Here is a 26,151-nt window from a genome sequence, read left to right on the forward strand (position 1 = left end):
AGCAAACCGTATCTTCCAAATATTTGCCAGGTCTTTGTCAAAAAACAACGATTACGTCATGCCAAAAGCGGTGCTTGATTAAGTTCATGCGTGCAGCGCAAGGCTGCAGCCTATGAGATGAGCACATAGAAATCACCCACCTGTTGGCAAACGTAGAGGGGTTATTTGTGCACCTGCAATGCAGAAGAAACGGATGACGAAACTGAATTTGACAGCCAGGCGATCATGCATGCACAAAAAGCTTTTAAATTTAGGCCGTTCGCGCAAATTTTTGAGGCCTGGGCGCTCCAGTCCACATTGCGCGCTCGCAGCACACACCTTAGCGAGTGGATGATTTCTATGGTAGGTCAGATGAACGCGTGGCGAGGACTCTGTGAGATTTTTATGTGATGATGTGCGGCCGTAAATATACTGTCATGATATACTGTCGGCGAAACTATTCGTATTACAGCATACATAGTCGGCGTTAATTGATTGTTGAGCTAAGTTTAATATTCCACGAAACAATTCTGTTTTAACTTAAATTTAAACTGAAACTATTTCTCAAACGGTAATAAATAATTTCGTGTTTGAAACTATATGCGCTATTCCCACGTCGTTGTGTTCAATCCGTTACACATATTTATCTAACTTCATTACCTTTCTTGCACGGGTATCGGTTGCAAGGGACAGACACGTTAGGTCTGCGCTTTTTCGGACACAGTTTTCCCGCAGGCTGCCGCCGTCTTCCCGAAAAAACGCAGCTAAGGACTCGCGTCTTAATGCCACTTTTGCCGCAGGATTGTGAGCAAACCGACCAATGACTGAACACCCACATGGGCTCACATTTCTTGTTGGGACAAAGTTCCTTCCTGCGAAAACACTTTGTTCTATTATTTTTGTCTTGATATTTGTCGTCTTAAAAAGTGAAAAAATGCGTTACATGTCTAGCAACTAGATATTTTACGTAATATGGGTGACCTGTTTTGTATCTATATGCAACAGAAGTTTTAGGTTTGCTAGTCCACAGAACAGCAGCCCATTCATAGCAACCACTGTAAGCTTACGGATTAACTGCGAACAGAGCTAACTTGTTCTATCGTTAAAACATGTCTTACCGTGGAGGTCTGGGCTGTCCCTTGCACGCCTTTTTGTCTCCCAATCTCGTTCCGTTCGCAGCTGCGCAAAAGATTCTTCTGTTCCGTCGTCCCACTCCTTTACCGGCGCACCGCTTACTGCACTGTTTGTCGAAAAAAACGATTGGTAAACCTTAATTGGTTTCAAAAATACATGCAATTCGTCGTCCAATAGAAGGCTCAAAACGTGATGGAATAAGGCATTAAAAAAATTATCTGGACAGAGTGCTGTCATTTCCGCATAGCGGGACAAATCTACATGACCTTGTACGCACAACATTTAATAAAAACAAGTAAACTAAAAATCCGCATACGCACATGGCGCCATGGTCCAGTCTTCCATATTGGACACGGACCAGCGTGGCAGGGAACGGTGTTGTTTGGCATGGCTTGATCGGCCAAACATTCCTCCGCAGAGACCTCTCGTGAACTACCGTCTGACATTTCAATAACGCACGAGGTCGCCCTTGAGCGAGTTCCATCGCCACACGTCACGGAGCAGACTTCCCAGGTTCCAGTTACAAATCTAGTCACAGTTGATCATATTAGAAATTTATTTGCCTTCAAAGGCAATCATATTAATAAGTTAAATCAGTGGTTCTTTGCTTTTTTTCTCATTTCCAACTTTTAGTTTCAACGAGATCGCTATTTCCCACTTAAATTTAAATTTTAAAACTTAGAATTAAATTATCGCATTTTCCGTCAATAAGTGTACGACACACAGTAATACAGCAAATAACATTCCTCTTGCAACTACTTTTGTACATTTCGGTCGATTAATACCTACTTACAACCATATAGTTTCCCACTAGTGGGAATTTTCCCACCGGTTAAGAACCAGTGGGTTAAATGGTCTATTTTCTGTTGCTCGTCTGGATATTAAATAAACTATCGCCTTATGGCACGAACAAGTAACACCCACAATGGAACGCTGCTTTATCGTATGCTTTAGAGCGTGATATCTACAGGAAGCGGTGCCAGGCCTGTTCAAACAGCACCGTGTAAATAGTATGTCAAGTTTTACCGTGGAGGGCAATCCACTTGGTTGCAGGGTTCAAGGACCGGCACGGGTTTGGCGAGTCCGGTGCAGAACCATTCGTCAACCTCTTTGCTGCCATCCTCGATACAAAGCAGTCTCCGATAGCGCGTACCTCTACCGCCGCAAGTGGCTGTGCACTCGTTGAAGTCGCCGAGTTGGTACGAATATTCTACAAAAGATGCTGTGGTAATTGAAACTAATTAATTGAATGTTTGTCTGGATGAGCTCGAATAGCATAAAAATCCTTTTTGCTCATGCGGAAGTTATTATATTGAAAGTGATGAGAATGCAACAACACCTTTTTTTAGCAACTTGAAGTTAGCATGTGTTTTTATAATTTTAGTGCAACCACGAAACAATGATCGACATTCGTTCGAACAACTTCAAAACCGAGTAATACGGGGTTTACCCCAATTATGTGGTATATTTTAGGTCTTGGCGTAATGAGCGACGGAACTATACCTATTAAGGCCAGTTGCAAACTGGTGGTGAGGTTTCCACCCTCGTTGCTTGCCGTGCATTCGTATACACCCTCAGAATCCATATTAGCTTCAGGGATTTGCAAGATGCGGTCCTGTCTCATTAGCTGGTAGTCGAGGGTCGGCCCCAGTTCAACAAGTGGAACACCGTTAAAACTCCACACTATGCTGGGCAGTGGAAATCCAGTCACCGGACAACCTGAGTAAAAAAAAATATTTGAAATTGGGCTAAAGGCTTGTTAATTTTTAGTGCTTTGTCACAAAAAACAAGGTTTTAGTGTGGTGCATCCACTCTTTGCTATATCTTACAGTTTGTCGAATAATTCCATTGCAAACAGAGAAACCTGCAGTGATATTGCTGCAAACAAAGGCGTGAACATTGTTGTCACACTACTGTAAGGTAACAAGATAGCTCCGGAGATGTCCAAGGACCGAAGCTACAGAGGTTAATTGTGGCAAGGCAAGTATCGAATGGCGAAAAATCAAGTCATAGCTGTTTCCTCCAGTCTTAAGGTCACGACCCACGGTTGACAGGCACTCGACAACGGTCGGGTCATCTATTCTCGCGCTGTTTGCCCAAACGTATTAAGTGTCCTTGTGTTCTTGGCGTTAAATCAACGTCCCATGCTGTCACTCCGAAGAACAAAGCTTTGCGCGAAATGCTGTCTCCGCTCTCTCTGTTTATGCAACAAACAACAACGCACCGACAACTCTGTGCGGTTTCGAGAACTTTAGGCTGCAAATACAAGATCGATGACGCCCTGGGACGCGCTGCAAGTGGCAGAAAAATAATTGCAGCAGCGTACAAATTCAAAGCGGGGCAAATCGGGTTTAGTAACAGGATCGTCGCGGGGATTTGACTTGTCAATTCCGGCCAGCGATCAAACGGCTATTCGTGCCAATTCCGCTGCGGATTGCCGACAATTTGACAGGTATCGCTTCGCATACGAGGAAGGCGCAATTCATGCGGCTTTTTTATTGTCACAGGTACTTGGAAGAGAGGGAGGTGTTGACCGGTTTATTTTCCCATTAAAGTGTTGTGCTCACATTGTCACGTTTCATGCACATCTTCAATGACCTATGTTAAAATTTTTACAAGTAAATTTTCCCGAAACATACGAAGCAAAATCCTAAGATCGTCGGTGTCATAAACGAGTCTGACACTGACGTGTGTAGATTCAGCTGCGATAACCGGAAATAAATACGTTAAACGAAATATCATTCGAACCAAAACCAGGAAAATCTGCCGACTATACTACAATAAATCAATCCCTCAGCACCTGCTGGTCGCGCAGACTTTGGCCCAGAGCATTTCCTAGAAACGGCGACAAAAGCACGCACCCAAGAGTCGCAAATCAAGCTAGAAATCAACGGTGCGATAAACAAAATGAACAACAAAGCGGAAAATCTGAGACAGCTTACAGAGGACAAACACGTGCCTTCGACGCATCTGGGCAACATCCAGCTGGTTAGCTGTCACTTGTGGAGAGCGAAGAGTTACAGCTTGGTCCGGACAGCGGCATGTGACGTTTGTTTCTCGCCAATTCACAGCAGTCGGCTTGCGTTTAGTTGGTTTACGAACCAAACAGGGCGCGACGATCTACAAAGGGGCCACCTCTATGACGTCATAATGTCTGATTAATGATGACACCGCGCCGGGCGAAGCCTTTGTACTTCTAACAGACGGTGATGGTAAATCACCACAACTTGGCCGCTAACCAAGGGGTGAGCAATGGTAACGACGGAATGCAGCAGCGAATCGTGCATCGCTGTGAACACGCAAGTGAGCGCATTCCAAATGTTTCGGAAGGCTCTTTTTTGTCTTTGCAGGTAATCTATTGGGGTTATTGCTCTACTCGATAAAGTAATTTTTTTAATGGGCGTAGTTTTGAGATCAAACCAAGGCAAACTAAACATACAGTTCTTGAGTTTGTTTGGTGTGATGTTTTATGACAAGATAACAGGAATGTTTTGCACAATTGTGGACCGCAAATGAGACCCACCCATCATTACGCTGCTGTAGGCCTTGACGCGATACGAGTTAGTGACGGGATGGGTAAGTAGCAATTCCGGCAGATTTCCTGTCATTTCATCGTTGTCAGGTGCCACGTTCAGTGATTCAGAGATATGGGGTGGATCTGCGCGAAAAGCATGGTTTGTTAGCCCTCGTACACAACACAAGCATATAACGATTTACAAAAATCGCATGCGATTCAGAGCTAAATCTACGGTACAAATTGTCAAAAGCAACAAACCATTCCATCCAAGAAACGTCAATATAAATAAAAAATAGAACACTATTCAAAGTGGAGGCAAAAGCAATTTTGTATGACGACTTGCACACGTGTAGTTGCGTGGCAAAGAGTAAACCTACCAATCAGAGTAAGAGAGGAAGCCTGGTAATCGCTTCCTGAAGGGTTGGTGGCTTCGCAGCCGAATAATCCTTGGTCAGCTTCGGTAGTGGGGAATATTTCCAACGTGTTGTCGGATAAGGTGCGCGAATTCAATCTTAGACCGGGACTATCCTTCAGCCAAACGACGTAGGCCTTGGGATGGGCTGCACGAACAATGCAAAATCATAGAACCTTGGCGATTTAAATATCAAAAAGTCATGATGAAAGGCATAAAGACCAACATAATCCACAACTTGAAGTTAAATTGTACAGTTTAAAGACTTCGATCTCACTTGCAAATTTCGAGTGTCCTCTGACGCTGGACTGACAACAACTTTACATGAGTTCGCATCAAGGTTTGACAAAAAAAAAACTATTATTTGACCACACTGGGTTTTGAATCCAGGATACCTTGGCCACGCATCCGAAAAAAGTTTTTTTCTGAGGAAAATCAACTCACCAATAGTGGGACAACGAATGAGGACTTTGGCTCCAAGCCTGGCGGTGATGCTCGACCCCACCGTGACCTCCACCACGTCTGAGGTCAAGTCCACGAGCGGCTCGGTGGTGGAAAGGATTCGGGGAGCGAGAGTTACCATAAGCGAAGTGGTGGCGGTCGTGTTGCCGTGCGGGTTGCTCGCCACACACGTGTAACTTCCTGAGTCTCCCACTTCGGGATGGTAGATACGAAGCGAGTCGTCGGCGAGGATGTATTGTCTGCAAGGCAAGAGGTGGACTAATTAGACGAATGCCTTTTGCAAACCTCACAAATTAATTCGTGCCTCTTCAAGTGTTCTGGCAACCTCACGTCCTCCCTAAACCACGTGATCACCGGCTGGGGATTCCCGCTGGCTTCGCAGAAGATCGTCACGCTCTCCGCACCACCTACTATGAGGTCACCGCCTACGTAGGCAGTGACGTCACTTCCGTGTTGTTCCGGGGAAGTGGTGGGCGGGGAGTTAATCCGAGGAAGTGAGTGGTTGAGCCCTGGACGAGTTACAAAAGTAAGTTTATTGCGGGGTAACAATGAAAATGATTTAACTTCACGAAATCAAAACCTGACCAGCAACACTTCTTTAGCGTGACACAAGTGATACTTCAATGTCAATTTCAAATATTACTTTGATAACTTTGGGACAACGTTCCTATTTTTAGAAAACTAAAAAGCGAAACATGAATTTAATAAAGCGAAAAATGACATTTATTGTAGGGTAATATAGAGCATTGCAAAGGGTTAATCGAAATTTTCTACTTGTAACAGAACACAAAACCTTGAATATTGTTGACGAAGTTTTAAATTGTGTTTATTTGACAGATGAATAAAAGTGATAGAATAAAATCAACACAAGTAACGCTTACTGGAAATGATCATAAACGATTCGTTGGGTGCAATCTGTTCGAACGTCTTTTCGCTGTGAAGGGCATCATCCACCTAAAAACAACACAGGTTTAGGCTAGTTGGTATGCGCAAACCACGAGCGTCTTTTCACATTAAACCCTTGCTGTATTTTGTTCGCAAACATCAATAAAAACAATCATAAGTGATTCTTCCATCAAGGAAGACAAATACACTCCCAAAAAGAGATTTCTTTCAAACACCCTGATGGGAGCAGAAAATAAACGCCTCAAGGTAAAACACAACAAACCTTGGGCAAATGACCTGGTGGGTCCGTTTTCAATGTTTCCTGAAACCCAGTGAAAGGCGACGAATATACTCCATAGTCGATTTGGTCCAAAAATTCAGCGGTGTCATTGAATCGCTCGATAATTGCCACTGGTTTCTGTTTTGAGAGCGATATTTCGTCATCCACGGGACGTACGGCATCACGTTTCGGTCCAATGGACACAAAAGGCAGAACGGGGACGTCGATTCCGTCAGGATCAGATGTTGCATTTGCCAACAGCAAGAAGTCTTCCTCATCGAATCCGGGTTCTTCAAGAGGAAAGCTTTCATCTGAAAAATAATTTTAACATTTTCGTTTCCAGCTTTCGCTATTTAAAAAGGTAACTGTTAATTTTGGGTTAAAAATGTTTCCTGCAAATATAATCTCCACTATTTAAGAAGGTAAAAGTTATTACATGAAACTTGAACGAAGCCCGTTAGGTGGCTGGCGGAGATTATATTTGCAGGAAACATTTTTAACCCAAAGCTTGTGTTTGTTTGGAAATTTTTCAGCAAGCTTTTGCTAATACCTGTGTTTTCGGGCGTTACAAGAACAAAAGAATCGGCGCGAGACGGTCCAACAATACACGTGTAAGCTCCGGAATCCATCGGGGTCACGTGGTCTATGCGCAAAGATCCGTCTTTTACGTGGTGGTAACGTATATCATCGAAGTCGATTTCTACGCCTTGGAAAAGCCACTGGATCTGATTTCTCCAGTACCTGAATAAAAAAAGATATCGTCAAAACTGAGAACGTCGTTGTAGCAACAGCGCACTGGGAAAAGCATTTGTGTCGGACAAAGATGTTTCTTTAACCTGGACCTATGATGAAAAATGTATGGGTGGACAGTTTTGTGTAGGCTTGTGTAAGAAAGGGTGAGGTGAGGACTACAAATAAATCAACAGACAAGAGTCGAGGTGTTTTATTTCAGTTTGTTGGCACAACATGGGTCTAACAACACCAAGCTGAATGTGACATAAAATGCTTTCTTACTTTTGAACTTTGCACCGGATGACGACGATTGTTCCAGGCAACACATACGCCTCCGACCCGACGTTAAATCTTACTTTCGGGGCAGGTGAGGTTTGGTAAAATGGTTCCTCTGCCTTAAGAATGTTTGACACTGCAGAGAAAATTAATATTCGGTTTATATATGCAATATATACTATTTCCGAAAGCGAATGCAAACATGATGAAGGAAATAAGGTGAAGTTCATTGACCAATTTACAAAATATGCTAAAGTTTGTTTGTTAATGCATTCGATTCAAAAGTGGATAAAGTGTCACGGTTCGGATTTTAAGCTTTTGAGAGAAGAATTTTCACGCTTTAACGCCATATGCTAATTTCATTCAATTTTGTTGATTCAAAAGCCATTCAAAAGCCAAGTTTACCACATTTAGGCAAGTTGCAGCTCTTGCGGGTCAGTGGAAGTCGTTGGTTGGAGCAATGTCGGTGATTTACCGTTCTTGGGTACGATGCTCTCGGTCTAACCAACCCGCAAAAGAAAGTGCGATGAACCACTTCCTTTCCACAAGTTTTACGGCACTGTGGAGAAATAGGGCTGAGAGTTAGACAACGAGCAATGTCAAAAACGCAGTTCGCTTATCAAGCAAAGAATATTGTTAAGATGTTAAACAGAACGTTTCGTCGCAAATAATTTCCAGTGTAGGCACAAAAACTTACAACCACATGTCAAGCAATCCCATTTATTTTTACTGCTATTAGTTTTCATCTTCAAACCCTTATGCGTATGATAACATTTAGTCGCTTAACTACGTTTTCATGTCATCATGTGCAAAAGCAACGAAGGTAAATCCGTCCTCACATTGTGAGTATCGTTAGCTGTGGTGGTTTTGGGTCCAACAAAATCGCTCTCTTTTAGGCACTGTCGGCATGCAGGCATTAATTGAAGAAAATTTTACCGGTTTGGCAAAGCAAGACATCACAACTTCAACAAGCCAACATGAGAAAAACGTACAAGCACATGATCCCCAATGTGCTTGATTGCATCCTCCATACTAATGGTTTTTAATTAAACAGACGTTTAGCTTCATATTTTGCGAGGGGTGTTTCGCTAGATACGATTATGAGCGTGGTAAACCCGAAACCCTAACTACAGTAGACGGTGGCGAGAGTTAGTTTGCAGGTGCTCAACCCGAAATGCCAAATAACGGGGTTAAATAGCAAGGGGCGGAAGGGCAAATAGCACACTGTGTGCCGAGCATGCGGCCGAGTGAGCTCGGTAGAAAGTAAGTGGATAATTTTTAAGGCAAACAACTCAGCGGAGACGATCGGGGACTTGGGATTGAACCAACCTACTCATTGAATTTAAGACGCGAAAACGCAATTCTCATGGTCACGGTGCGATTTAGGTTCAAGAGGATTGAACCCCCTATGAAGAAAATACTATTAAAGACTAGAATCTATAAATGTAACGACCCCTTACAAAAAGGGACACTGAGAATCCATTCATAAAAAAACAAACAGGGGGCTTAAAACCACCAGCTGTGAAGGTCTTTGTGCGTAATTAAAGTCAAAACTCGGGTTTAAAATGCAGGTGATAAAATCGAATTACGACCACTTGAATTACGTAACCGGAGGGACCAACGGGCCGGTTAAAGCCGTCTAATCTCCCTTCTTTACGAGCAAATAGAGGTAACGACTGTTTGCCGACGTCTGCCGCGAAAAGGTTACATCACGTTAGGTTTGTGACTCCCTTGGAGGTGCTGAATTACGTATCGTGGGGCGTTTCTCATTCATCTCGTCAATCAATGGGGTCACTTGTCCCTGGAGCAGCTTATACCCAACAACCTGATTCACATTCGAGCTATTTAAAGTCTGTTAATTTTTCCCATCAATCATCGTGCGTATTTGCTGTGAAAAGAACCTTTGTCAGTAAATGATTGCGTCAGTTCCTGTTACTTATTGTTGACTTTTGGGTCAAGTCTATGTCGCAAGTATAGTTGTCGACGACGGCATGCTGTCCGCAATTCCGCCTGATAAGTGCAAAAGTCGAGACGCTACTGTTTTTTTAACGCAACCGAAACCAGGCATTTCGAAGACACAAATTTGTTCAACCCCATAACATTTTTACGCATTCTAAAACAGTTTTTTCGTTGGTGGACTTACTGGAGGCCATTTCTTGACGTAATATCTCGGACCACATGACCTGACGGTACAAGGTTTCGTCATGTGGGGGCGCTGATCCGGTGGACAAAATCTGTAGTTCACTTTGACTACGTCGCCTCTGCCGAGTTTCTGACGACAGATAGCCTTTCTCCTTTGTACCCCCCTTCCGCATGGTCTACTGCACTGTAATTGTAAAAGCTTTGTTTGAATAGACAAAAAATTAACGTATCTCGGCGTGAAAAGAAGTAAACGGTAGTTTTTATGCAATTGCAGTGCATATATTTTTCGTGTGATATTGATGTATTTCTTCGCAAGGTTCGGAACTACCCATAAAATATGCAACGTATCTACGACGCAATAGCCCTGGCTTTAACTTCAGATACCATTAAATTTCGGTATTAGTTTATTGGCATTTTTTTGCAAAAGACTTTTGTTTTAAATATATATGGCTTTTACGGTTGTTTTTTGAAGCTATCTTTGATTCTGCAAACGTAAAAAAAACATCGCATATGTTTGGCTTTAACCGCCCTCACCTTGCCCCATCGTAATGTTTCCCAATGCGGGTCGCACGAAAGTTGCGAGCAAACTCTTTGGCTGGGCGGTTTCGGCGCCGGGCACATGATGTCGGGCATGGGCTCCCCCAAACCCTTATTGGCGTCATCGTAGTCGAAGCCCTCTGGGCGCTTTCGGCAGATCACGGACCTGTTCTGGATTCCGCGGCCACAGGTAACGTTGCAGTCTCTGTACTGACCAATGTGCCATCTGCAAGAGAAAATTTGGTCGTTGTTAATCATGACGTCATTAGGGGGTTTGTGTTCATTCTATAGCCTTTCATAAGACGATAACTAAACTTATAAATTCCTAAGGTACAATGTAGGGTAGATGCTGACTATGCCTAAGTAGAAACAAATATTGTTTCATTTTCATGTACATGTTCTCACTCTGGCCGCATGTCAATTCTGTTTTCCGCGCCATTGTGGCTGTTTTGTGGAGTTGAAAACAAATTGGTTTAGTAGCCAAATGAAAATATTTAACGACAGGACTTGTGTCAACGTTTTACTTTTGCAGGCATTCGCCTTTCATGTAAGAAGCTTGAAAGGCAGCCGACAGATCCAAACTCCCAATAAAATTAAACTTCCACTATATCCAGACAAATCTGCTACTGAAGTTCTTTTTTAGGATGGGGGTTACAGAACTTGTTTTTTGGGGTATTATGAAGGTTTAACCGTTGTGTAACTGGACTTTTAACTAAAGTTTTGCATATGTGGGTTAAGGTATGTATACGTACAAATACAAATGCTTCCTTACAGAAGTGTCTGCTTTCGCAATACTTCGTTTTCAATCGCATAGCAAACGAAAACGAAAAACATACACAAAACAATGACATCACAAGTACAGGGAACAGGTTACAACCTATGTTGGTCGATCTTATGTACACTTAGTCAGGCCTATTATTGGATTATAGTAGAGGTAGGGAAACAAATTTCCAAATCACCCCGGCAAAGGAACAAAGGGGTGATTTGGAAAGGAGACGGGCGCCAGAAATTATCTGGAATCGGAGACGGGAGCGAAAATGAGGAGACATGGGATGGAAAAGCTGCCCCCACTTAATCTTCGTTCGGGATCGAATACACTGGAGCGCTTTGTTGCTTAAAGGATCTGTTGATCACTTTTCCCGCTAACCGAATTACGTGATCCTGTCTGATCCTGCTTTTAGTTATGAGTTTTCGCTATTCGTAGAGAAACATTGGCGAACCTGACTCACGTTGAGGCGAATTTCTGACGCAAGCCTCAACGAATGCTATCTTTAGGTTGTGGGGATTATGTTTCTAAAAACACAAGTTGCGTAACCCAACCCAGTCGGAGTATGAGGGGGGCATCCGTGAATAAGAAATGAACGATATTTTTGGCGTTTCAAGCAAGGCCAACTGTAACTAATTGGTACAAATAGCCGTTTATATCCCACTGTTTGTACGTGGAGTCGCGTTACTCGTGAAAAATTCGGAAATGAATCTTGTTCGTCGAATAGCGCAGTTCGCTGGCACAATAAACGAATTCTTTGTGGGCAGCGCTCGGGGCTCGCAGAGACACCCACAGTTTGTGGAACGCGGGCAAATTAACCTTCACCCGAAGTGAAAAATTTCAAGCTGAAGCCGTGACCAAACAACGAAACCAAACAGTGGCCGGCGCCACGTGGAACACACCAAAAGGTTGACGCGCATCAATATGCCCGGCCAAGAAGGACTTCTTTGTCTTGCCCGCGCCCTCGTTGGGTCCCACCCAAGATATGGGACCGGAATGTGACAATTGACGGGTTGTACCTGGGGCCTGAGAAAATTGAATGATGTCTATCGCACTTTGTACAACGGTGGGCAGCGGGTTTAATTTTTTTTGCCAAATATTTTGAAACGACATACTTTGAAAACTGTTTGACTAAGTGGCCACCGGTTTAAAATCATCGAGTTTTTACTCGAATTTCTGGATACCTACTAACAATATGCAAATGTAAGCATTGTTTATGGCAGTTTATGGCATTTGTATATGGCGCTTTACCGCATTACGAGGTGCCACGTAAGGGTCAGATGATCAAAAGCAGTGTGTACCGTTTCATCTTTCAATCGCTATTTCATTTCCCAACATCCAAACTTCCAGGTAGATGACTAAGCGCGCGCGGGTTAGCCGTCAGTAAGACTCGGCGAAAACGGATCTGTTTTCAGGAAACCGCACTGCGAAAACAGGCTAAGCGCCCTGGGGCTTTGGCAGGAGGGTACACGGGGGGCAAGTCGAACAAGCGACCGTAAAATATGCGTGAATCACCCGTCGAGGGACGTTTAGTCACCCATGCCGGGGCCACAGAAAAACATGCTATGACGACAAAGACAAAGCCCGTTTCCTTCACTTTTCCCCTTTCAAAGGTTATAATGGATGTTATATTTACGTCGGAAAGGTGGCTTTAGGAACCCGTGGAGCTCTGTGGTAGCTTAAGTGGACCAGAAAACTACGCATGTTACTTGCAATCGTCCGTGGCTTTTAAGCCACTTTGAAGACGCGTTTGGTTAGCTTTGCGGCGACTAATACGTCGAATCATTGGTTGTTTCGTTATAAGGGATTTGCTGGGAAACGAACAGACTGCTTTTCCCACGTATTTTTGACAATACAAGGTATGACAGTTCAATGTCTTGTGACACGCTACCATGACGAACTTTGTTTTCCAATTTGACCCGAATCAAAACAATGGCATCGCCCATATTTTGACAGCTTGGTAAATCGGCCGATTGAGACTCGTTTTCACTTTCACTTGGCGACCAGAAATATTGTCACAAATCTTTCGGAAACACGATAACGAGTTTAAAGTATTGTAACATACCACATTATCACGTAGACTAAAAACACCTGTAGGCCTACTTGGTTTGGGGTGCGCCGCCCTGACCGTTGGGCATACTTATCCCCAGCAGCCGGCATTTGCTTATCATCCCAATCTACAACTTGACGGCATTTACTATTTCAACTAACAAAAGGTCGCTGTGTAGACAGAAAATTTCAGCAAGCAGAAAATTAAAACGTTGATGATCCCGAGGAAAAAGATTCGATCCCTCTGTTGTTTGAAGCAGCGGAAGCAGCAAAGGACTCGCATCAGCACAGGGTAAAAGCGCTAATTACTTGTTAAAACAAAATGGAAGCCGCAACAATTGCGCTCCGTTCAACCAAGTTGCCTTTGTAAATATGTCCGTCAGTTGAGCGCCTTTAACAACAAATCGCGGGGCTTTTGAAGATGCGATTCGAGTGACAGGTTTAGATTTTTTCAAAGGGCGTTTGGGGGAACAGGAGCCCCTATGTTGAAATATTTCCCCCAACTTATGGCATTTTCGTAAATCCGTATTTCATTTTGTTACCAGTGACCCCAATAAACGTTTTTTTACAGTCCTTGAGGAAACGTCCGTAAAACCACACAAGTCACAATGGAAGGCCCTCGCGACAGCGGAAAACTTTTACAAAACTTCCGCCACAATCCTCCTTCACCACGTCAATCACATGCAGTCATCCCGTTACAATCGTGCCCCAATTAAAAGCGTGTCGTCAATATTTGCCGTATCGACGGCGCACTGGGGCGCACCTGTTGTGCTTAAGGAGTGATTAACATAAGTGCTCTGACGCTAAGCTGTTCGCGCAGAAGGTTTGGGGTGCAATTGACCCCCAGACCCACTTATATTGCACTTGAACCCCGTGGAGGGGCTCCGGCGAACGCCGCTACCGTCCCTGTTGACAAAACGTATCAGTCGTGTTTGTGTTGCAAACACGATTACCATGGACCCCTACGTGTGACGTCATCCAGCAGTCACGTGACAAAGATGACACTAGATGGCGCAAAGCGGTCGTAAATTGAATGCCGTTTTGTTGTAAATTTTTATTTGTTAGATATAGATGCGGGACAGATGGATTTTAAACATTGGCAAAAGTGGGAATTTAAAAATTGGACATGGGGCTATTAGTTGGGAAACAGTGGCATGCACCGCGGGGTCTCTCTTGAAAAGGGCGGCCCTCCCTGCGCCCAAATGCACACAAATGGCAGGGAATTTAGCAAACACTCACAAGCCAATCACGGGTAGCAAGCAAACAATGAGCTACAGCCTTTCAATTCCGCCTCTCTTTGTTCCGGGAAACGCAAACACCCCCACTGGGCACCTCGCATGGCGGCATGAGTGCAAGCTGACCCGACGAAACAGTAGCGGATAGCCGGCGGTCGGCGCCAATTGTTTGCCTTGTCCAAAGGGGGTCAAGCTTCAATCCCCTTCAGCAGGCTTTAATTTAAACAGCGACTGGCGGGATAGCGACGGGCGCGATCCCCCGGCGATTGGAATTCCGGTATTTTTTGACGCGTATTTTTAAAATTTATTGACGGACTGCCAAGGCAACTTTAAAATTATGCCTTTCCGGATATCAGGTGTTTACTTAAGAGTTGCTAGACGTGCGGACAATGAACCAAGCACATTTAAGTTAAAAGTTTTGAGGGAGGACGGCCCAACATTTCATTTTACATTTCTTCATTCAATTTGGCCAATGTTGGCCCACATAGATCATTGGAATTACAGGCACCAAACCCATACATTGGCCAACTCAACTATTGTAGAAATATTGCAGACACAATGGTTTTTATCACAGTTGGATTTTACTATTAATGTGTTTGACTATCTCACATATAGCGGGCTTAAGGTATTTCAGCACATCACGGCTCAGTACGCCTCCCACCTGCAATATGACGTTATGTTTACACCGAGCCACGATCGCGTCGCAATTAGTAAAAGGACACCATGAGAAGATAGGGATCTCCACGGGAATACGTGTGGTACGTGAAAATCCTAAACAATATATTTTTTTTCTAAGTTTCTCTCCCGTCCGTTTACACTGCAACACCTCCTTCAAAGTAATTGCCACGGGGTCTATCTTTACAAAACAATCGCTCCTGTCCCCATCGGTCAGAGCTAGGGTTACATTTCACTCAACCGGGGTGTCCGCACCGGGCATGCTGGTTTCATCGGCCAGTTGGTTTTGCGTGTAAGATGTCCAGTCACAGCTCCATCACTCCTGTTTTAAGGGCAGATTGTCCTCGTGGCAACAAAGCCTCTGTTGACCTAGGGTTTGGTGTCCACACAGAAGCACACGCAAGCACGCGGCAGCTCATTGTAAACACTTCACAGAGAACGAAGAGAGTTTTACAGAAAGCATGAAACAACTGGGAAAGTTTGGGCCAATCTTTCGTTCGGAGGTTGCAGAGAGTCGGTTTGTCTTTGACCATTTCATCCACGTCTGTGCTACGATTGCGGCCAATTGATTTGCGACAATCGGTGTATATGTATTGAACAAGCTGCCTTATCATAACCCCAGTAGCAGGGAATTGGCCGCTTGCCCAACAAAGTGTGTATTGAATTTAAGATAAGGGTTAAATATTGAATCATTTCACTTCCAAAAAACTTTGGCTCCACAACTTTTTAGGTACGTTTAGTTTCTTATGTGTCAGTAACAAAGGGAAATAATTTAACAATGGACCTGTTTAGTAACCGCAAAACAACATCTTGCCATGACTTTATGATCTCGCGTGGCGCCGTTTTACGCTATTTCGGGAAATGGGTATAGCGCCGGCGTACCAAACATATCATAAAAATGCGGTGACATGTGGTACAGACACTGACACGTGCCAAAGCGCGGTTTCGCCATATGACAACCATGCGGTGGTTGGTCAGCAATACACTTCTTTTCCTTACCTGATCGGAATTCCGTGCGCCGCTCTCGGCTCAACCATGTGAAAAAGCAGCAGGAAAAGAGCGAACTTGACTGAAAAGCTTTTCGAAGGCACATGAAAGAACGACAGACCCTTAATGCGGTGGGTCTTGGCGGGAACAAGGCGCCTGCATTGGTCGGCGTGCGGTAATTTGGTCGTACAGCACAGGATACCGATTGTTTCCGGGGACTGATGTTGCGTGGGGGCCTGACGCGAACGTGCCCGATTGGCTGTTAGTGGCTGCGAATCGGGGTGCTGGTCTTTGCTCAGTCTTCTCGCTTGCCTGGCAAATGACAGGGGACGATTAATGCCCCCCTGTATCATCGGGCTCTCGCCTGTTGTGGGCGGTAATACTGTCGAAGAGGTTGGCGCATCGCTTGAAGTTCGCACCAAGGCTGGGGCACTTGATCTGTGCCCGAACGCAGAGCGACAGGCATCAGTAGTTGGAGAGAACTGAAGCGTCCTTGAGTTTCCCTCCGCTGTCGCGCACGCCTCATTCCGACGGCTTTCGACTTTGATGCCAAGTCCCGTTGTTGTCGCGCTCGTGCGCTGTGGGTACCCACGAGGTTGTGACAACGACATAGGATTAGGGGAACGGCGGCTAAAAGTCGTCCTGATTTGGCTTGGGGTGCTTGAGCTCGTCCAAGGGCAAACCGCAGGCGATTGGTTTGGCCCAGACGAGGGTTCCGCATGAGGACATGTTGGATTGCATAGATCTACGAAGCGGGCCAAGCGCCCGCCACAGTGTTGGCACTCTCCAGACGTAATAAGATCGGCGTCCGAGACGTTCGGCTGGATGTGCCCGCGAGAAACTAGCGAGTCGCCGGTCATTTTGAATAACATATCTCTACCTATTACCTACGTTCCATCACAACATACTTAAAATACATCCCAACCTTTTTCGTCTATAAAAATTAAGAAACAAGTTCGATTGTCGAAATATTGCTGACTAACGAAAGACCTGCAAAATCTTACACATTAAAGTGAGTTCTCAAACACCAACACCAACAAAAGGTTTTTGGCGCATGACCTTTTTCACAGGTGATCCTGAGGAGGTGCTTGTAAGTAAAACCACTAATTCCCAAGGACATGTTTGCTGTGGATCGCTTACACCGAGCACCTGTAAGCTCGGACGTTTAGCTGTCCAGCCTTAATCTCATTCCCCGCATTCTGGACATCCCCATTAAGCTTTTTACACTATAGCGTTGTTTGTTAATCCTCCCTCGCGCGGTTTGGCAAAGCTCCTGGCACCATTGTCTATAGACGAGTAAGATCGATGGCCTCTGTTGCCGCATTTGATACCCCGTTACAAGGGGGAATCTAACACCGAGGTTACGATGTTTCGACAGACAGTTAAGCTGCAAGTTCCGGCAGAAGGAGTCCCTCAACAAATAGCTGGTCACAAGTGACCGCAAAACCTCTGCGCAATTACAGTGAGACCAATGGCCCACTTGACCTTTCGCAAAACACTCGATTTCGGGAGTCCCTACCGGACAGAAATTCAACCGAACATGCACTGCGTTCAAATTCAATTTCATTTTTTTGATAATCTAAATTAACGAACAAAAACTAAGGTTAAAAGCAAAGCAAAGAAAACAAAGTGTCTCTGAAGACGTATATTCGGTCAAAAGATTTGCATCAAACACAAAAATCTTTGAATTATTTTAAGTTTTTCACTGGATTATTTCATCATTTCTTAATTGCTGAAAACACTAAATCCTTATATCCATTGCAATAAGCCCTCCAATAAATCCTTGCAATTTCAGACCCCTCAGCGTATCTCAGCCAAATTCAGTCGCATTTAAAATGTACACCACACACTCACTGGACCAAAACTTTGCGCAAAATAAAGTCAAGCACCCTTGGGAAACACGTGCTGGACGGTTGTAAAGCCATTACCTCACCACCCCCGTAGCACTCAACGGTACTCGGACGTACGTGCTGGTGGGACTGTTCCCACTCGGGACTTCGGGGCCCAAAGGTCCCGGCCGGCGGCAAGGTCACGTATTATGGGGTCGCTTTTTGGGGCCCGCCATTCGCGACCTGATGAACGAAAAACGGAACAACAAAAGACGCTGACGCGCTCTGTCGTCGTGGGCCGGATTGTCTTGATTTGAGTTCTGGGAGAGTGAAATTACTCACAACTTCTACATCCTTTTTCTGAGCTTACCTTAAAACACGTATTGTCTGGATCCAATACGTTTTTCAAGACCAATCATTGACCAAGGCGTTAACTTACGTTTTAAACAAATTTAAACACTACATACACGCGTGTTAATGTTTTTCCTGTCGCTCGAATAATGCGTAAAATTTGTTTTGCAACTTTTTCAACGAAAGTTCAGAAACAAATCACTCTTATGTATTGAAAACATAAAGCTTAAAACTGCCCTCAGTCGTACTCACGACGATACACATTTGTACACTCTTCGAGTTTGCACCCAGTCCCATCCTGTGAATACGCCTCATCCAAAAGCTACCGCACGTCTATACCAAAGAAGCGTTGGCGTACGCCGCGCAGAGGCAAAACTCATTTGTTGCGGTTCTAAACTTTGTCGTGGATGAGCTTCTAACGGATTTACCTGCTTGCCTCTCGGATACTGAGGCTTTTACAGGCGGCCAATACCTAGTCACGCGAGGCGCGGTATCTGTGGGAACTCTTATTCTTTTCATAAGCGATGCATCGACATGGGGTTGTACATAAGCGCACTTGTTGTTGGTAAACGAATTTCCAGGACGTCTAATTTGCCCCAAGGTAAGGCGGTTGAAATAGGATCCGCCATTATCAGCTTCAACAAAGACTTCGTAAATCGTGTTCATAAATACCAAATACTAAGAAAAAAGGATTCGCGAATCTTTAATATTTAGGAAACAACTTAACGACTGTTTAAAGTTATATTTGTGTCTTTTTTTGTGACACCAACAGCGCGCAACTTGAATGTCAGGGACCGGTCTTGGAGACACCCACATAATAGGTTGACACCTTTAACAGAAAAACCGCACAAGTGGTTTCCGAAGTGTTCCACATTAAGTCTTGACATCTGTGCATTGGCACGTTTATTAAGCGTCACGATCACGCTGTTAAACAGCTGCGATACAGCCACTAAATTCCGCAAACAGGCGTTGAAAGATTTCGCCACCATCGGGAATATCACGATATAATGGTTGCAAGGGGACTTTGCTACGGCACCATGACTCTACCAACACTATCAGCGAAGAAGTCCTGCTGTTTGATTGAGGGTCTCGCCATCAAGCTCACGATGCCATTTTATCGCATCACAGCTCACAGCGATCAACAACAGGCAGGATAATGTTTCCAACAAAATTTTGTTGACTCAAAAAGTGTTTTCTGAACGTTTTCGCGTTAAACCAGTTGGCGATGATTCATTGTTAGATCCACCAGTTTTGTCCCTTATCTTGGATAAATATTAGATTACGCCTAATTTATTCGCATGTGGTCTGAATTCGACTGTCAACCAATGTAAACTGGCGAAACAGTGAACCCACTGTGGAGCAACACGTTCTTAAAATCAACTTTATCAGTTTATGGGGTGAATTGCCGCCTACTCTTCTCGCAAGATCTTAGCAAGGCAAAAGAATCAACACCCCCCAAGGCGCCCCATTGTTAGGTCACACTTGAACGTGACATCGACAATGCGCGAGATTCTTCTCGCATCCGGAAGTCGCTATTTGTCTTCACACGCGCGTCTCGCCGTCCTGCGAGCTCAAATACAGAGCGATATTTGCAATTTAGATGGAGCGATTGAACTCTTTGCACCCAAAAATAACTCCTTGCGCCCACAAAACGTCACGTGTTCATTTGTCTTATCGTTGACTTTCAAAACACTTTGTGCATTATATATTTTCATCGTCTTTTCTCAACAAAGGTATAACATGGGTATGTGAGTATAAAGTATAGATGCGTTAAAAGAAAGTCAATTGCAAAATAACAGAAAGGATGTAGGTTTTTATTTGCACCACATTTAACTCGACAATTTTATGAAGAGATTAACAACAATGTTTTATGCGTGAAGCAACTTTTGTTCCTAAGCGGAGATGGTGGTAATGTGGAAGAACTAAAATAAACAGTCAATCCCGCGATATTGCACCTCTGTCGTCAAACATGTCGAACGGCGCATCGGGAATGCAACAAAACCTGCATTGGTGCGTGACATTGGGGAAAATCATGCCGTTGAGGCATCTCACGGCTTTACAAAGACTGAAAAAACACAAACACATTTTCTGCGTGGTTTGAACCAGCAGACAATACCTAACGGCCACGCCAATCACCCGTAACGGTTTATTGCTAATTAACTGTACAAACACGGGCCTCATAGAGCTGTCGACAATTTGGGAGAATGTGTGGAGATTCCAGTGCCTACGCGATTCTATTTACAGTAAATGCTGAAATGTGTAGAACTTTTCCAGGTAAAACTCAAAACCTTACGAAATCAACAAAATTACTTCCACGTAAAGAAGGCGTTTGTCAACATTTTTCGGCTGTTGTGTCTGCAGCAAAATAGTTGCTTCGCATTTGAGCGAGGTCCTTTAAAAGAAAAACCTGACAAGGTCGTGGCCCTGCTGCCTTTCTTGTGGGTAAAACCGCTGCAGCCACCTTGGTTTGTTTACAAACAAAAAGCTGCGAGACGATACTGCAAGGTTCAATTCATTTTTTGAAGACCTCCAAGAAAAGATCTTCAAAATTTTCATTGCTGATATCGGAGTTTACTGAGTAAAATAATTTGCCAGATGGTCCGCGAACCCAAACGAGTTGAGAAACCCGGCGCTGGACGATACTGACATGACACAAACATTCTTCCTGCATAATTTCATATACGCTAATGCAACTCCCCCACACTAAATCTTTATGTTAAATATTGTAATTTCATCTCGAACGAAATTGGGGTATTTACACTATGGCGGGGAAATTACGAAACGACACAGGGCGCGCGCACAGAACCAGGGAATACCTGCCAACAGAATAAACGAGACAAAGCGATCTATCATCGCACGGTAAGAAAATCTATTTTTGCATTGCTTTGGCGACCTCTAACAAAACTAGGCACGAAGCTATTATTTGACAAAAAGTAAGCTTAAAAAAAAGCGAAAAGATCCCATGCCGGAGAACAAAGGCGTCGTTTTGCGCCGAAGGGGGCGACGAATACCACACGGGGTCTTGTTTATCCACGTGACTTGCTCTGCGCGTCGAGATTGGTGGAGCGGGATTGCGTCATCAAGGGGCCGTAAATGCGTTTATTCGCGTACAATGGAGGTATTGTTGCGTTGACAATCGCCACACTGTGACATAAGTTTGCTTTCATGGTACGGGGTCGCCGTTCGTTAACCATTACAAGGTTTACTAAACAGATGATGGGCGTTGAAGTGGTCGGAAGCGCCCGGGTGCGTGATTCTAAGCACCACTTAAATAAGACAAATGATAGTGGCCTTGGGAGAGGGCGATGGGCGACAAAAATGCGACAAATGCATAGACAGCAAAAAACGGTTTCCATTGAGTCTAACGGACAAAGGCCAAAAACATTGTTTGAGTCAAGCGAAAATAACTGAGCAGTTCGAATTTACACTTTTAACTCATACACCTTGTAAAGCAAGAAAACGTTTTTATGAGGCAGTACCCGCACTGAACCGATAGCGTATAGTTATAATTTTGGAATTTCCCGGGCAATTTTCCTATTGAACTAGTCAGTCGAATTGAGTAAGTCCGGTTTCTTTGATGTTTATAAAACTGTGTGTCATTGTTAGCACGTTAAACTACATTACATTGAGTGTTTAGATATATGAATGCCGTCACTCCAGTGAAAAGCGCGCTTTTCGCGAGATCGTCAAACAAAACAAAGCCTAGAGACAACAGAAGTAACCCTCGATCAAACGAAAAAACTCCAACGCAGCAAGACACCTTTAAAGGCACAAGCGCTTTGTTAGCAAAACCAAACCATAATTTTGACCGCTTATATTTGTCTCCCGACGCAACGACAAAGGCTTGGTGTCAAAATTGTGTTTAATCCGTCAATACTGGCTCGAGTCCCATCACTGATAAGGATTTCCAGCGATTCAGCAGAGAGTCACAAAGCTACGATTGTGCGCCGTTTTACGTCAAAACATTTCCACAAGAAAGGCCGACAAACAGTAGCACTTGATTTGAGATTTCTTCAAGGGTGGGTGCTTGAAATTTCGCAGTTTACTGATATGCGGCGATAAGGCACACATGCGTATGCAATTTTTGCTTCTGTGTTGCGTTTCTGTGGTCCGAAAACCGCGAGTTGCCCTGATCAGGCGACTCACGAAGTGTACTTGCCGGGGTTCGGTGAAAAAAATTAGGGCTTTAGCGAGAATGGTAAAAGTGTTGCGGCGCCTTAAACTTTTTAAAAGTAAAGAAGCAGCGCAAGAATTCCCTCGCGCGGTGTCTCCAATCATAATAGAAAGTTGGGCGACACTTCGTGTGGTGGAAAAGCGCATCCCTTGCAGGGCAATATTAAATCGCTTATTGTAAAAAAACAAACCTAAATTTTGTCAAAACTAGATAAATAGCCTAAGGAAAAGTGAATCAGGCAAAGCTTCCTTGATGTCAATTGTCGCTCGAGGCGCGGGGGGAGCCAAATTAAACGTGTTTGCCTCAAAACTGCGAGGCAGTTTATCAACACCGACGTGTTAATAAAACAAAATCCGCAACCGTGCCGACCTAAGAAAAGAAATGGAACGATGAAGAACGACCGCGACGAAAGCCCGAATGACGGAGTTGCAGCGAAAAACCGCAAAATAAGTGACGCGAAAGGCGTTGCAGAAATCATAAAGACAGACGGGGGTCAAACGGGAATTAACACCACGATTTACAAACGTTTGGCAGTTCGCGGTGCTAAAGCTAAGAGAAGGGGCCATGCCTACATGGTGACGAATTGCTTAAATAATGCTAAGGGGCATCGGGGGCAACTTGGGTTGCTGGAAGGCAAATATATTGATTTTGTTTCGCTATTTCGCCGCCTTGTGCGGACTTTTCGTGCCTGCTTAGTAAAAAAAACACGTCTAAATCATAGGACCTTAAGTCAAAGTAACAATTATAAAAGTGAAAAACACTCCTGCAGGTTTGTTCTTTAAATGCTAGTAGAGCATTGCCATTAGTTAGGATTGTCTTTACAGCTGTGACATCAAATGACTAAAAGTTTCATATATTTTAATATGATTTTACCTACGTATTCTAGACATCATCCGTTTCTATGAACAAAAGAATACACCACACACAAAAAGCAACGCTTAAAACTTGTTATCGCATTAAACGGATTCGATGCCAAAACCGTCATCAACAATCGTTTGATTTTTAATTGCAAGGTTTCATTCAAATGATCAACGTTACTGTAGGGCCAAACTGTTACATATTAATACTTCCAGATTTCACATTGTACAGTCAACAATAAAAAGTCATCCAGTCCAACTTCGTGTGAATCACGTCCCCTGCACTGAAGCCTTTGGTAGAATGCCTAACTCATCACTCGATCTACTTTTGCATTACAAAACAACAACACTGAAAACGTGCGTGCGGGCTGTTTTGAATTCACTGCCCCTGCAACCGAAGCGCATCCTTGCGACAACTTTTAAAACAAACCCGATGGGAAACGTTTTTACAATCCACGCCTCTTGTCAATCTCGCCTTGCTGGCCTATGACCATTATCCCACGCTCAATATTGCCCCTGTGAACGGAATCACCGTAACACATATCACTCAAGGAACCTTCATAAGCTTCCAGCGAACTTCCAGTTGTAATGATTTCCGCCTGTGCCGCCAGGGCGACATTTAAACCTTACGCTGGGCAAGAGAGCGAACGCAATTACGGCCTTGAGCCGCGTAACGGCAGCCACTTACCAGCCAAAACTACCGCTTCGAGCAGACCACACCTACTATTAGCGCGAGCCTGGGCCAAGGCGTCAGACCACAGGTTTCTATTAAAATTGTCCCAAAAAGCACCCGCGCGTAACATTGGGTGGAATTTTTTTTTTGAATCTTGGCGAAGCGCGGCGTTCGGTGGGGCAGAATTCGCATGAAGTAACTGGGCGCTTAGAGGGTGCAAATTGGCCAATTTAGAGTCGTTACGACAGCGTTTACACGCGAAAACCGGTGACATGTTTCCTCCGTACCGTCACAGCTGTCTGCAAACAGAGGCATTACGAAGACGCACCTCAAATGCTACAGCATTATGAATGGAGACACATACACTGACAATGCTGTGCGTTAAAGCGCAGTGCAACTCATGTATGCTGTGATCGCCGAGCAACACTAATTACGCCCGGGGACCATTGACACACACAGTAAACTAACCATTCAAGTTCACCGGACGTTAGCTACCGCATCGCGTTTTACAATTGGAAAGGGTAACTCGATTTGGTCATTGATCGTCAGTCGCCGTACAGCCAAGCCGCGGGACCTTACTGTGCAACTGCTGGCAGCCGTTCAAGACGCGACGTTCAAAACAGCCAAATCGACATACAGCTGTGTAGAACGGTAAACATTGACACACTGTGCCGACCGCAATGCGCTCGTAAAGTGGGGCATAGCGGGGGGCTACAGGTATACGCGTACAGGAAAGGGCCGACTTTATTGTCGCGGAGCGGTTGTGAAACTAAAACGCACGTGCGGGCAAAAAGAAAGTAAAACATTACAAAGCTGGATCCTACAAATTTTGGGCCTCGGTCAAGTGAAGGGCCACCAACCTCGCTTAAAAAACGCTGTCATTAGTGGCCAAGTGCTTTAACCCCGACACCTCGGTACAGCCGCAAAGTGGACCTAATGTCCTCACTCTGTTTACGGACGCGACCCCCCGCACGGAAATATAAATTGAACTCGGTGGCGCACCTTGCGGCCGCCGGCATTCCAAACCAGAGTTGCCGTGAATCGTGTCTTGTGTGTATTTGTTATCGTACCCAGAACGTTGCGACACTTGTGCAAACAGCGAATGGGACTAGAATTGTCAGAGCGAGTGCTTTGCGGTACCAAACTGTTGTCAAACAGTGTGCGTCCTGCACAAGCTAAGCCAGCGGAGTGATTTCTGTCGCTTTCGTACACTACCGTCGCTTTGCGACCTCGTACGTGGAAAACAGCTACGTGCTGTCGGCACGGACGCCGAGCAGGTTCCGAGCGATGCCAAATTGGCTGACACTGCCAACTCTAACGCACGAAACACAAGCAATACACACTATCGTTGTTTGAGACTTCCAATACATAGACGTACTAAAGGCCTTCCTTATAATTTAAAACTTGTTGGGATCATTCCTGTCAAACATCGGCAGAGAAACAAAAGCTAAAGCTTCCAGCTCAGCCAATAGTGTACCTGTATACACGTTCAGATCCTGCCTTGTCCTACGGCACATTTGAACCGCTCGCCGGTACATTTGGCACTTTAGCGGCAATCGACAGTTATTATAAGGTCCCAGGCTCATCGGCCCAAGCCAGCGGCGCTGAAATGCCCTTTTTCTCGCTTCGCAAACACGGCTTGGGTCGGCCGATCGCAAAAGAAAGCAGACTCGGACATTGACGGGCAAACAGTCTTAAAACATCAAGCCGCCTATAGGACAAAGCACAAAACGCGAGATCAGAGCCCGGTTTTGGCTGAAGTGACGCGGGCAAACTCAAGGTTTTGGTTTTTATTCAATGCTCAGAGTACCCGATCTGTGACCCTGGGGCAAGTGGTCGTTCATTGGGGCGTCACAGGCGAACACCCTGTACGGAGATGATGGAGATAATAACGGGAGGAGATGAGGGTTGGACGATTCCCCGGAAGGCGAGAAACTGAACATTTACGTTTCCTAATTTCCACTTTACTTTTTTTATAACACGTTGATGTGCGAATAATAAATGTCGATATTTGGAAAGGTGATCTGTTTTAACTCTTCCGTATATGTATTTATTCAAAGAATCGCTTAAAAATTATCCAGCTGCATCCAAGCAAGTAATTCTTCCCAACCAACGACAAACACCTGTGGTAAAAATTTCCTGTGAACGCCAGCGATCAATTGGGCACAAGTATTTGCGAAAAAACTGTGACGTAGTTCC

The 26,151-nt window shown here is 44.5% G+C and overlaps 1 protein-coding gene across 4 annotated transcripts in view; it reads right to left on the bottom strand.

Annotated features, from left to right (window-relative positions):
* LOC145897508 (ADAMTS-like protein 1) overlaps positions 1–26,151 on the bottom strand; it is a 60,062-nt gene that overhangs the window by 1,102 nt on the left and 32,809 nt on the right. For 2 of the 4 annotated variants that reach the window (XM_082985829.1, XM_082985828.1), the window contains exons 18-34: positions 10,354–10,582; positions 9,821–10,003; positions 8,083–8,236; positions 7,684–7,813; positions 7,220–7,410; positions 6,673–6,980; positions 6,386–6,458; positions 5,809–6,013; positions 5,487–5,743; positions 5,008–5,190; positions 4,637–4,771; positions 2,617–2,832; positions 2,140–2,323; positions 1,434–1,641; positions 1,098–1,219; positions 640–851; positions 141–173 (exon numbers count right to left, since the gene is read on the bottom strand). In XM_082985829.1, coding sequence (XP_082841955.1) covers positions 141–173; positions 640–851; positions 1,098–1,219; positions 1,434–1,641; positions 2,140–2,323; positions 2,617–2,832; positions 4,637–4,771; positions 5,008–5,190; positions 5,487–5,743; positions 5,809–6,013; positions 6,386–6,458; positions 6,673–6,980; positions 7,220–7,410; positions 7,684–7,813; positions 8,083–8,236; positions 9,821–10,003; positions 10,354–10,582 — 3,023 coding nt within the window. Of the gene's footprint in view, positions 1–140; positions 174–318; positions 372–639; positions 852–1,097; positions 1,220–1,433; positions 1,642–2,139; positions 2,324–2,616; positions 2,833–4,636; positions 4,772–5,007; positions 5,191–5,486; positions 5,744–5,808; positions 6,014–6,385; positions 6,459–6,672; positions 6,981–7,219; positions 7,411–7,683; positions 7,814–8,082; positions 8,237–9,820; positions 10,004–10,353; positions 10,583–26,151 lie in introns of all 4 variants that reach the window. The other 2 variants (XM_082985831.1, XM_082985830.1) reach the window with 2 other exon arrangements.

Source organism: Ascidia mentula, chromosome 4 (assembly GCF_947561715.1).
Source record: "Ascidia mentula chromosome 4, kaAscMent1.1, whole genome shotgun sequence".
NCBI classification, from domain to species: Eukaryota; Metazoa; Chordata; class Ascidiacea; order Phlebobranchia; family Ascidiidae; genus Ascidia; species Ascidia mentula.